The 14,083-nt window shown below is 22.9% G+C and overlaps 1 protein-coding gene across 3 annotated transcripts in view; it reads right to left on the bottom strand.

Moving 5' to 3' along the window:
* LOC112603605 (hemicentin-2-like) overlaps window positions 1–14,083 on the bottom strand; it is a 289,646-nt gene that overhangs the window by 45,957 nt on the left and 229,606 nt on the right. For all 3 annotated transcript variants that reach the window (XM_025352266.1, XM_025352265.1, XM_025352267.1), the window contains one exon: window positions 2,386–2,597. In XM_025352266.1, the coding sequence (XP_025208051.1) occupies window positions 2,386–2,597 (212 nt within the window). The remainder of the gene's footprint in view (window positions 1–2,385; window positions 2,598–14,083) is intronic.

Below are 14,083 nucleotides of genomic sequence, written 5' to 3'. Positions count from 1 at the left end.
ATTATTTATAAGTATAATATTTTTATTCTATGAACCATAACTCAAAATCAGAAGTCTTTGATGATTTTATTTTAGCATTCATAAAAGCATACCAAACATTACTACGAAAATTCTACATTGATTTGTAATTTGTAATTATTTTTTAAACTATTGAACAATTCCAATAATGGCCAATTTCAAAGTACCATCTCTAAAATTGTATTTAAAAAAATGCTACTACTTAAAAATTTTTATTGCATATTAAAAAAAAAAATAATTAATCAAAGTAACAAACTTATATAAATATATATATATCTATATATAACTCTGTACCTACTCAAATAATTTAATTAAGTATATTATATTCTACCAATTTCCTAAATATATGATACAAAATAATTTATAATCAAAGTGTATTAAACTAATTAAGTACATACTATTATCTGGTAATAATATTGTCATTATAATTGTTTTATTAGCTAATTTTAAATAATTATTAGTACCAGTATTTAGTATAAAAAACTATGACGTGATAATGTGTTATCGTAATTAATGACAAAACAATCAGTTGCTAATTATATTTGAATTGATATAGTTTTAATGGTTTAATGAACATATTATGCATTATATTATATTATTTTTTATCAGTCATTATAAGATGATATTATTCTTAAGTGAACCAATTTATTTGTCATTTTTGATTATAGAACTTCACCAAGTAGAAACGATATAATTTTACCATGTGAATTACGCAAATGTAAGTTTAATGCGTATAGTGTCTTATGATGTTATCTGCAAATGAAACAACACTTAAGCTGTTTAATTAGGTAAATTTGTTATTATATTATTTTGTATTATTATACATTGTAGCCACATTCAGAAATATATTGTATGTGCTCAAATATAATGTTTACAAATTATTTTAATTAATATAGTCATTTTTTTAGCCTTTAGTTATATATAACTACTCAATTCTTATAATAAACAATTATTTAGTTTTATTAATTAATACTATATTAATTTTTTGTGATTTCAATAATATTAAGTTATTTATAATATAAAATTATGACTGTGCACAAATTAAAATAATAAAACTACTTAAATATTATAAATGACAATAAGTAGAGTTATATATTATTGAGTAGATTATCGGTAGTAATAAATGTTTTTATTTGAACGAGGTGGAAGTAGACTGTTAATATTATATATTAGTAGTTCAAGACAATTTTATACTATAATTTTATATTGAACAATTATTTTATTATATTAAATATTATTTATTTTTATTTTAAGTCCATTCAATCCTAAACTATTGTTATTATAATTATCACAAATTACTATTATTTTAACCTTTAAAATTTTTTGATTATTTATTCATACGTTTTTCGTATAATAGGATGCTTATTTGTATGCTAAAGAACATTTTTAACACCAACACAAGTGTATTTTTGGATTCAATAAAGATCTAATTAATGCTGCGTATATTAATACAATAATATAAATGTTTAACCACAATAATAAACAAAATAGTATAAAATTTATATGACTATCTCATAAAAGTAGATAAACTCATATCCTTGTATGTAATTTTCTACATAATTATTTAAGTTATAAAATAAGTAAAATATTTAATTGTATTATTATTGGGTTAGTAAAATGGCCATTGAAAAAACTAAACCTTTGTTATAACGGTTGATTAAGATCTACTGATCATATTACTGAATGCATTTCTGAGAGAGAATTTCCCTTAAAATTTAAATAAATTTGTAAATCTAAAAATCAAAAAATCAAAAAATCATAAATTGTATTTATTTTTAAATTTAATAAAAACACACTTAGCCAATTTTTTTAACACATCTAGTATTATAAATATATAGCTAATCAAATAGTATTTCAAGCGAATAACAAACAATTACTTTCATTGATATATGTTATAATTTCCAAACAGTGTTCTTTTTTTTACACATTGATCAATTATTATTTATGTACTTGATTAAATTTGAGATCATGTTGATCACAGTAAATATTTATAATTAATAGATTAGTAAGCCAATTACTTGAATGTAATTGTACTTCTTATTATTATTTTTTTTTTTTTTAATATATTTAAAAAAAAATGCATAACTAATAGGCAAAAAATTATATAATTTAAAAAATATGATAAAAATTACCGTGAAATTACGAAAATTATTATTATTGTTATTATTAAGCAATATATTATATTATAACAATATATAAATTTACCTAAAAACTTCTTTTAATATTGATTTATAACCAGTATGTGAAGTGAGTGATCTCCACCATTATTGAATTATCCCAATAAAAACGGTATAACTTTTAATAATTAATTAATTAAATGTTAAGTGAACGCATGCACATGCATTTCTTGCATTAAACTATGCTTACCGTTCGCTCTCCCAAATTTCTAACACGACAATGAAGGTAAGCTGTGCTACCTAACGGGACGGTGAGGTTAGTTTCAGTGGTATTGTCCAAAAGTGGCTCCGTGAGCTTTTGAAACTCATCGACGCTTGAATACCATAATTGTTGCCATTCTGAGTGACCAGTTCCTCCTGGTTGTCCATTTTTACTTTTTGGACTGGATATTTCTCGCTTTTCTATATAAAAAAAAAAATATATTTTCATTAATACATAAATATATTAAATTTAAAAATAACCTAAGATATTAAATTTGACAAAATCTAGATTATAAAAAACTTCTTCTTGTTTGATAAATATTAAAATATCAGTCTAAGATGTATGCTATACATTAATATACCTTTTTTTGATAAGATTTTCATCTAATGATATATCTTTAAAATCATGATTATTATTTTTTGTTCATCGTATCATATTATTAAATGGTAAAGGTTTGATAGCTATAGTAAATAATAATAATAATAATAAGATTTAAATTTAGAAAGAAAATTATTTGGCTAAAAATATTTTTATGTATAATATCATTGTAATAATGGGCTTAATTATTAATGTTTAATATTTTGATATGATTTAACATGGGATCTCTAATAACACTAGTATACGAGCTTTTTTTATGTATGTAACTATTCAACCTGTTAAATATTTAACTATAAAACTTATAGAAGCATGTTCATGAATGTTCTTTTGTAATAATTAAATATTCAAATTAAATGATTAATGAATAATTAATATAATATTAATCAATAACATATTTTAAATTATAAAGTACTGTTTAAACCAAATAAGAATGCTATTGTTTATTTCTATAACATTATATTTTTACATAAAAAAAAAATCGAAGTTTAAGTGTATTGTATTTTAAAACATAAAAATATTGTCTAATTTTTTTATTCCGATTTATAAATTATAAACGAAGTAATTGAATTTAAAGCATCCACCGTTAATTGTCTCACTATACTTTCTTTGTTTAAATGGAATTCAATCAAACAACGTCAAAACCAATTTCATTTTAGAAGACATTTTCAGCTCAGTTTGAATGGGGATGGAAAAGAAATAAAAAAAATCTTACTTCATTACGAAAATACGCGTAGGCTCAATCGATTCATTTTCCCGGAATTAACTTTTGTTTGGATTAGAAATATCGTCATAAATTAATATATCATTGAGTTTCTTTGTTATATTGTTTCATCGTATAATGTATTAATTGGCATCCTGAATTAACATAAGTGTTATCAATTAATCTATGGAAAAATGTCCGAGCAGTACCATTCAAGTTTTTATGAGAATCGAAGTAAGTGAAAAGAAGTAAGAGTTTTCCAAATAGTAATTTATAATAATGAAAAAAAATATATGAATATAGTATTTCAAAATATTTTTAGTGTAAAGTTAAGAGAGTTTTACAAATCATTATTCCATTAAAATTTAGAAACTAAGAAAATAACCTCAAATGCAATATTTTATCATACACTTAGAATGTCGTTATTTGTAAGTAATTAATCTAAATCTATGTTATACAATTATAAAAACAATTAAATTGATATCAATGATAATTTTAGACGAGTATTTAAAAAAAATAAGAATTACATTGATTATTTTGGCGTATTAGAAATTTCGGGACAACTATATATTATTATTATTTAGCATTGCGATTGCTGTGATATATTGTTAAAAATAAAAGTGCATATAACATTATTTTATAGCATATGATGACGATTATTATCAAACTGATCACTTGTATATTAGGTGTAATATTATACTACATATTTCAATAAAAAAATAATAATATCTTTCATAATAATATGATTGAGAAACATAAATATAGATTTTATTGAACCATATTAACTATGAGGTTAAATATTTTATTATTTTCTTCTACAGTAGTTTATTTAACAAAAAGATGATAAAAAAATATATTAAAATAAGTCTAACTATATAATTGAAAATACATTGAATTGGATGTTGGTATCTAAATTTGTTATCAATATATAACGTAATGATAAAAAATAACTATTTAGGTTTTATAGTAAAATAATTAAGTATGGTTTTAAATAAAATGTGCCATTATGTGGTTGAAATTTTTCTCCCTAATTATTTATTTATATTTTAAAATATAATTCACACCGAGCGTGATATTTTGTATTCTTGTATTAATTTAATACGCAATAATATGCAACAAAAATTTAATGTTATTTTTTAATTGTAATTGTTGACGTTCTTATTAGCATAATTCAATGAAATAAATTATTATAATACTCTAAAATTTAGTTTTTAATAATAAGATGTTTATCATAAATTATTGTTTAATGCTTACACGTTAATCTATAATTATTGTACATAATTATTAGTTACGATAAAGTTTGAAGTTTTTGTTTATTTAATATAACCTGTAAACATTGTATATCTTAGTTATAAAAGTATACGATATCACATGCGTAAATCATTGTGAAAAACGTACATAGTAAATCAGTCAAATTGTTGTTATAAATAGTGTTTAAGTTGAATTTTGTAATTTAATTGGCCACCCGTGTGTGCTTTATATTTTCTATGTTTATCATGTAAATATTCATTAATGGATTTTTAGATATATTGGTTTTGTAATTGGATAAAAAGTAATAACCGATACGCATATTATCTAAATATTAAATATAAGCGTCATACACTAAATATCGTGATGGAAAAGATTGAATTTACATGATACACTTTTCGTAATAAATATTATGTATTTTCTTTAAAATGTTTAAATTATTTAAGAGTTTAGAAAATGTATAAACTATTAAATGTAAAATGTACCTTAAATAATGCATAGTAGACACATAGAAATAAAGTGATTTAGCTGCAGTATAATAAAAAATAAAAAATCATAATATATTGCTTGCCCATAAATCTACAAAAATAGTTTAACATACAAGCAGCTCTTTTCAAGTTATTTATAGCAGGTTGGCAGGAAATATTGCAGTCATGTCACTCTAAACTTGCTATAACTTTAATGTAATAATATATGATATTTCTTTTTATGAATCACTGTAATGTCTATAATCGTCACTAGAATGATTTTTACTGAAATGACAGCATGTAACCATTAAGCTTGCAAAAAATAATAGAAAAATTGTTTTAATAATAAATATATTTTTATAATATACCTAATTCTTCTATGTTTATTTTCAAATAACTTTTGACACTTATATACATATCTCTGTATGTATATATTATATTAATGCATTATGTATTATGTAATAGGTACTTAAATTAAATAAGATTATAAAATAATAATGTATAAGTAATATTTAATAATGTTAGTTCTACTATAAATTTATTGAAATATATCCTATTTACAGGCAAGTTATGCATTTGAAATGTTGTAAATTATAACAAAAATGTCGAAATTGCAATATACATAATATAGGTATCATATACATGTTTTTATGTATATTGTATTGAAAGTCAATATTATAAAATACAAAAAATTAAAAATCGAATGATATCGTATGTCAATTTTATAGCATAGTTAACACAATAACATATTACTGTAACTGTTAGTTATTAAATTAACACTATTAAATTGATAAATTAATATTATTGGCCATTTGTTAGTACCAAAATTCCCTACACATAGAATGTCATTAACATTGATATATTTATATATATTTAATCTTATGATATAATATAATGTATATTTTATTTTTAACAGAAATTATTTATTTTTTTATTTATATTACATTACTAATTATGTATATTTTTTTATGTATCCTAATTTATACTTTTTTTTTAAATTTTTTAAGCCTGTATTGAAATCACACTTTAAAGAAAAATAATAATCTCTAAAACTAAAGGAAATATAATTCAAAATCAAACTATACTTAAGAAAACTCACATCAATAAGTTAAAGGTGTAAAATAAATTACTTCGATTGGAAAGGATAAATGTTTTTTAAACTATGCTCAAAGGTATTTGTACTAAGTAATATAATACACAATATATTGAATATTTCTATTACTTTCACACAAAAATATTCTTGCATAATATTATGTTTCAAGCTAGTAGCAACCTTATCACTAAAGACCGGATTCCCGTGCAATTGCATCTTTTTATGGCGTGTTCTAAATTCAATAGAAACAAGCTACAAATCCAAACCAAGAGATGTAGATTAATTTAAGCAAGTTTTATGTTGCACAAAATTGCACGTTACAGGTTTTTTTTTACAAAAATGTACTTTTGTATAAATATTTTTGTATTATTTTTATTATATTATGTTGTTTTACAAAGTATTGGACTTTTATATCTAACAATATAATTATATATAAATATATATATATATATAACGATATAATACGAATTAAATTCAATTTTAAATTATCAAATAAATGTAGTTGAAACAGTAAGAGATGGGCTTAAGACAATTGAAAATGAAGAGGTGCAAAAACTATATGAAAAATTCAAATCAGTATTTGATAAAAATCCCGGATACAAAATTTTAAAACTGTACAACAATTCAATAAATGGAAATTATGTGAATTTAAAAGAAGATCCTGCTATTATAAGCTGCTACAAACAATGCCCAAAACATATATTAAGTGACAGAAGACATAATTTTAAAGAAAAAAACTTGGAAATGTACATGATTATAAATTTTAATCAAATATTGTAAAGTAAGTTATATACATATTGTCAGTTTATTATTATTTTAATTGAATATTGTAAAGTCAGTTATTAGTTATTACTTATTAAAATTAATATTTGAAGTATCTATAATGAAAATTATGTTTTTGCACGGTTTTGCACATTTTAACATTTTAATTGCACATTTTTTTAGATTTTAGCTGCACAAAAATCCGGTCTTTACTTATCACATTAATAAATATGAAACAAACTAATAACAATATACAATATTATAATTGACCATTATTATGTTTATAACATTTTTTTAGTTTAAAGTGTATATGCAAATTTCATGTTTAAGGTTTAACAACAAAAATATTACATGAAAATCAAATTTGATTTTACTCTATTGACATTAAGTATATTAATTGATCGTTGATGTATATCTATGTACATATATTATATTAAATCAAAATCTATTATATAATACACTTATTAACAATATTTAAAAAATCATTAAAATAAAGAACTTCACTAATAAGCATTTGTAGCTAGTATAAATAACAAATATTTAATGGTTAATATTATTTATTATCCTTAATACACTGTTGAATTAATCAAAAAACAATTTTTTTTTTTCGCGAGGTCACATTGTTTACCTCTATGGGACGCTTCCATCATCATAATAATTACAAAGCTCAACACACCACATGCCAGTAGTATAGTAAAACGACTAATTGGCAGTAATTAAAAAAAAAAATAATAATAATAATAATAATAACCCAAGGGCTATGGTGTAGCATTCACATTTTTTTCAAGCAATGACTGGTAAATTCTTTTTGTTTTATTTTTTTACTATAGTTTTTTTTTTTTTTTTTGTAGTTCACTAACTTTAATATTCCTTTTAATTTATTTTATCATGCAACGAATAAAATGTTATTCATTTGAAAGATGATAGGTTAAGATTTTTTTATCAATTATATGATTAAAGTTTTTAAATTTCTAAGCCTATGGTATGAATTTTTGGTTAATGCTTCTATAACTTTATGTTGTATGCGTAACTATTTATTTATTTGCTATAGCTGACAATTAGAACACGTTTTTATACACAAAAAAGTATTAAAATATGACATGCAGTAAAAGTCACAAAAATATGCAACAAATATGCAAGAACATTTTTTTTTTTTTTAAATATACAAATCAAAAAACTTAAAATAATTAAATCAATTAAATTGAATGAAAAATGTTCGTTTTAATATGCAAATAATTTTGAATTTTGTAAAAATAAACAAAAATATACAATAACCATTTACTATGAAAAATACGAAAAAAAATTCACTATTAGATTCAAATTAAATAAAAAAAATTAAAAAGGAAAAAAAAATGCGATTACATAGAAATCCATGCTTTACTGGTAAGTAAGCTTAACATGTATTATTTGTGGGTTTGACGATAAAATATTATTATTTATTTTGTATTAAAAATACAATTATTTTTAAACAGGAAATACTACTATAAAATAATATTTACCAGTATGTTAGAATATAAATTATTTGTCAAATAAAGTTAGTATTCAAAAACAACTCATAATTTGGATAAAAGAAAGTGTCACCTATTTGCTTTTTCGATTTTTAAATTTCGTAATAAAAGGAGATTGGATTTCACTTAATTGATTTATCTTTATTATAAAAACTGAATATTGATAATATCATATAATTCATATTCATAAACCGACTATATTATTATTTTGATCGATTCGTAATAAATTGTTATGTAAGATAAAATATTCATTTTTTTGGATTGATACCAAAACCAAAGCACGTTTTATTGTAAACCTAAATTGATGAAATGATATTTTGGAAATAACTAAATCAATATTAAAATACCACTATAGAAAATAATGAATACCTACTATTAATTTTATTTACGAGACAATACAATAATTCAAAAATGAGTCTTTTGAGTCTAAATGAAATCAATTTACCTAAATCATTCTAAAATTTAAAAATCGCAAATTTATTAAGATTCATAATAGTTATCACAAGTAACAATTATTTTGTATGGTACATGTCAAGTGCATCTTATCATTGAGTAGATTACTATAATTAGAGATTCTAACTTAGAAGGTATAGGTAGTTTGAATTAAATAATAAATTATTGTATACTATTAAAAATGATTCTGAAGACGATATATGGTTATGACTTAAAAAATAATTGAAAATTTAAACAAATTTTTCCGAAAATCAAACCTTCATTACTTAAAAAAAAAAAAACATTGAGAATTTTTTTATAAATATTTACAATTATAGGAATTTTTTAAAAATGATTGTACAATATCTCATTTTTTAATGTTTTATTTTTATTTTTTCTAATTATTTAAAAAAAAAGTCTTTCCTAACTCTCTTATCTAATATTATTCCAAATAATTCTTTTAAAATTGAAGATCAGATAAATTTTCTACTGATAAAAGTTCATTAGGCCGCAAAAATAAAATACAAAACATATTTCACTGTAAATTTAGTACACTTTATTATTTCCTATCGGAATCTAAATTGTATAAAAAAAAAAAAAAAAAAAACTTTAGGTAACAATTATTATACTAATGATATCCGAACACGGAAATCTGGGAATAATATTTAAATGTATTTTTAAAATTATTGATTTTACTGTAGATAATTGTTTTTAAATTTTATAAAACAAACATATGTAATCAATTATTATAATATTTAGCATTGGTGTATAAATTATAATTTGGACACAAACAAAAAAGCAGCTAACTAATATCGATAGTTTATAAGCAAATTTAACTAAGATTGATTACAATTTAGAAAAATTATTAATAAAAATAATGCCATTTTTACACCATATAAATACAATAATTTACTATGAGCAATGAGCGTACGATTTTATTTTGAAGAATTTATTATTTGTTGTCGATGTTGTGCTAAAATGTAAACTTATCATGAGAATATATAAAATACATACATTTAAGTTAATTTATTAATATCTCTAAATGCACTACATTTGTATTGTATTTAATATAACCTAAGGTTAATTGAAATAGAAATTATTATTCTAATTAAATATTTCAAAGTAGTAGTATATTAACCACTTTGGTACCAGCAGTTTAGGTATTTAATCATAAAATCTATATGGATTTTTTATTTGAAGCGTGGTTTCCAAATTAATTTAACTTCACATTTAAAACCACAGTAATTTGTTATTATTGCACAATCTCGATTTTACAGTTGTGGCTATGTACATTAAATAATAGTGTTTCTCAACTTTATATCACTTAAGTAAAAATTATTTATTTCCCAATTCATTGGTTTTTATTATAATTATTATGACATTCACAAATTAAAATTAATTGAATTATTAATTAAAAATATTATTTTGAATACATTTATATTAAATTATATCATGTGATATGTAGAAATTATTTATTTTTTTTTTTTTTTTTTTTTAATTTTAATCAGTTCAATCATTTACCTACTATTCATTTAACAAATATGCGTTAAGCTTCAAAAGTGTAAACAACGCATTACGCACTGTAATTAACTTTTGTTTATTGTATTTTTTTAGTTAGATTTTAATGTTATTGTATTAATTTTAATTTCACGTTTTTTTGTATGTTTAAATATATTATTTATTTATTTTTATAATATTTTTTGAAATAAAAAATACTTTTGCAGAATACAAAAACAATTGTAAAATATGTGACATTTTTTTGAGACAGTAAATGGTAGGTTCTACCTATTCGTATTTTAAAGCTAACCTAACTAGTTTTAGTGAACTATTTTTTCTGTCTAATATATTATTATCGTTTACAACATTCGTGGTACTCGTTGACTGGAAAACGAATAACTGAACAAAACAAGAATGATTTCTCCGGTTACGATAACGATAACATTATATCCGTATTTTCGACGATCATATATCACGTCATATTATATTCGTGTGCGTCCGCATAAATCACGAATGATGGAAGCGACAAAACATCAAATTCGGTTTGGTGAGTAGTCCGTAGTAGAAAATACGGTTTCTCTATGTCTCAGAAAAACAGTAGCCAGTTAAATATTATTGATATAATAATTTTTAAATTCCCACGAAGGTCACTTTTAAAACTTTACACGGAGAGGCGCTGTCGTATCCACACTTTAACGTATGTATGGTATGTATGTGATACTAAATCGTACGAAACATCTAATATTAATAAACCACGCATACAAACCCCCCCAAAAAATATAATAATATGTTAATTTATCAGAATGTATTTAAGTACATATTCATCAGTAATAATGTATTAAAGTTGTGTAGCACGAATTGCGAGGTAGAAGGAATAAGGCTGTAGAAAATCGTCAATGAACAACAAAAATATTATTCGTATCATCACACGACCGTATTATTATTGAAACAACTGTCATCTATGCGTTTACTCGCTATTTGCTAAACACATTAATTCCAACACACCCACACCCTTAACCTCAAAACCTCTGACGCGCAACTCCCCTTCTCTAAGATTTGACGAGGGTTCACGTGTACCGCATTAAGGTTGCGGTTACCACGCATGTCGGATCTGCCCATACCGTGGTCGGCACATAATTACGTCCAATGACATTTAACAGTAATTATATTATACGAAACATGATCGTGTATTGTTCTATTATTCATAGGTACGTTTGCAGGAAATTATACTATAATATGGATAGGTGCCTGTTCATATATTATGATCATTTATAAATAGACAAACGTATCCAATCGATATACACGTTTACTATATCATACAAATTGAACTTGATAACTAATATTAACTTCTTCGAGCACTCACTGTTGTGAGTTTGTGACACTATTCCTGTTTGTAATGGAGAAATTTGAAGTGGGAAAACAGTAATTTGACGTACTGATGTTAAATGTAGGTTTAAATTATAACCTTTGCAAGGACGAGTCAGGTGTAATATTGATTTGGATTTCTCCGAGTATAGGTGTAATCCATCAATTTCATCAAACCATCATTCGCATACTCACTAAAGTCAAATGATCTGTTTCCCCATTCCTCATTGATATTAATAATTTTATCTCCCGTACCAATGAACTTGTCATCGTCAAAATGGTTTTCTTCGGCGTCGACAACTTTGACGCACAGTATACTGTGTACGTGAAATACCACACACTTAACAGATATTTCAAGAAAACTATCGTTTACATTTTAAAAACCAATAAAATTATACTAAATTGTCGGATACTATTCGAATTATCAAAATATATTATCATAATCTAATCGATCACCAATTTTATCGATAAATGATAAAACCACCACCACTCACCAGCGTTTTCATTAGTGTGCACGGCTAAATGAGTCGTTATTATTAATGAAGCGTTGTCGCTGTTCTGCCATTTTTTTTTTTTAAATTTACGGATTTTTATTTTATTATATTATACAAACGGTGTATTATTATTCAACGTGGTGTATTTTTGCTGACTTAGAATCAAGGTTAGATACTCAGATGTATATACTTATATCTATTGAATATTACAATTTATATTAGATTGTTAAATAACAAACTATATTAATGATTAAGAAATAAGATTATATTAATTTAGAGTGAGTCAGTTCAAAAAGGTTACATTTTGTAAATTGCATATTTTGCATTTCATATATTATATTTATATAAATAATTAATATAGTCCATTACTAAATAAATCTTAATTCATATTTTGAATTATTTATTGGTTCGCCTGTTCTATAATACGTAAACATGCGCAGACATGTGTAGACTAGTTCACACAAAATAATATTTAGTACTGAGTTATAATTATTTATATAAAAATAATGCCACCTCGCATCGTACAAATTAATTAACCCATATATAAAATTTAGTTTATATTTTGGATTTATTACCAAAGCATGTAAATAAAACAAATATATATAGAAAATAAATTTGTTGGAATCAGTATGTAATTCGAATCCATTAATACATTTTATATATCACCGTATTGTATGATTTAGATGTATTTTTTTTTTCCAAAGCAATAAAGATTGAATAATTGTGTTAATAATTAAATTTCGAAATATTGTCGTTATACACTTAAAAAGTAATGAAATTATTAATTATAATTTATAGTCTATTCGAATTGCTATAATCAATTTTCCGTATTTCCGTTGTAGATCTCGCAATTTCTAGGGAAACCATTTAACATCACATAAAAAGGTGAGACAAGAGCGAAAATGAAAATTTGAAGAGGTAATGTCCGTTAAGAGGGAGCAGGAATGGAAAAACGATTTGTAGACGGACAAATTAATCATTACTATCGTGAAATTGGATTGGAAAACATATCTGTTCTCGTTTCAACATCCCGCTCTCTTGCTCTTAGAACTTCATTAAAATTTCATCATCATTTTGCTTTCACAGAAACCAATTTAACAGTGTTTTATTGATCACGATTCATGCAACTACATATCACGTTTCAAGAGCAATATAATATTAAATCAACTATAAATGCTGCTATTGGCATACGTCTTTTGTTTGATACACATCCACATATTAAATATTGTATATAGGTAGAATATAATATTGTGATGGTGGTCAATAGAATCTGTGATGAATATTAGAAATGTTTTCTTTAAAACATATTAATTTATAAAATGCGTCAGGAATTAATAAATACGAGCATACAAATTGCAATGCTAATGTTTGACATAGTATCGTGTACTTGTGTATATGATTTATTACAGACCATAGAATTCACAGTATTATATAAATGTTCATATCATTATTTTATGTTTAATTTTAATAATATAAAATTAATTTGCATTCATACATTTAAATATGGTGAGATTTCTAAATACGTATAAGTTATTAATATTATCGAGGAATCATATAAATAATTTAAGAACAAGAAAAATATATCCAAGAAAAAAAAGTAATAACTGATAGTGCATCGTAAATATTTTTAAACAGATTTTGTTAGATTTAGTATCCTCTTGGATTGACTCCAAATATTTAACTCTTCATTATGTTTGCCATTTACCGCTTTTTTTCTATATTGTTGATACTTAATATAATTT

This window comes from Melanaphis sacchari, unplaced genomic scaffold, assembly GCF_002803265.2.
Source record: "Melanaphis sacchari strain LSU unplaced genomic scaffold, SCAv2.0 Contig10_pilon_pilon, whole genome shotgun sequence".
Taxonomy (NCBI): domain Eukaryota; kingdom Metazoa; phylum Arthropoda; class Insecta; order Hemiptera; family Aphididae; genus Melanaphis; species Melanaphis sacchari.
Note: the sequence above shows the minus strand (reverse complement) of the source record. Positions and strands in the feature narration are given on the sequence as shown.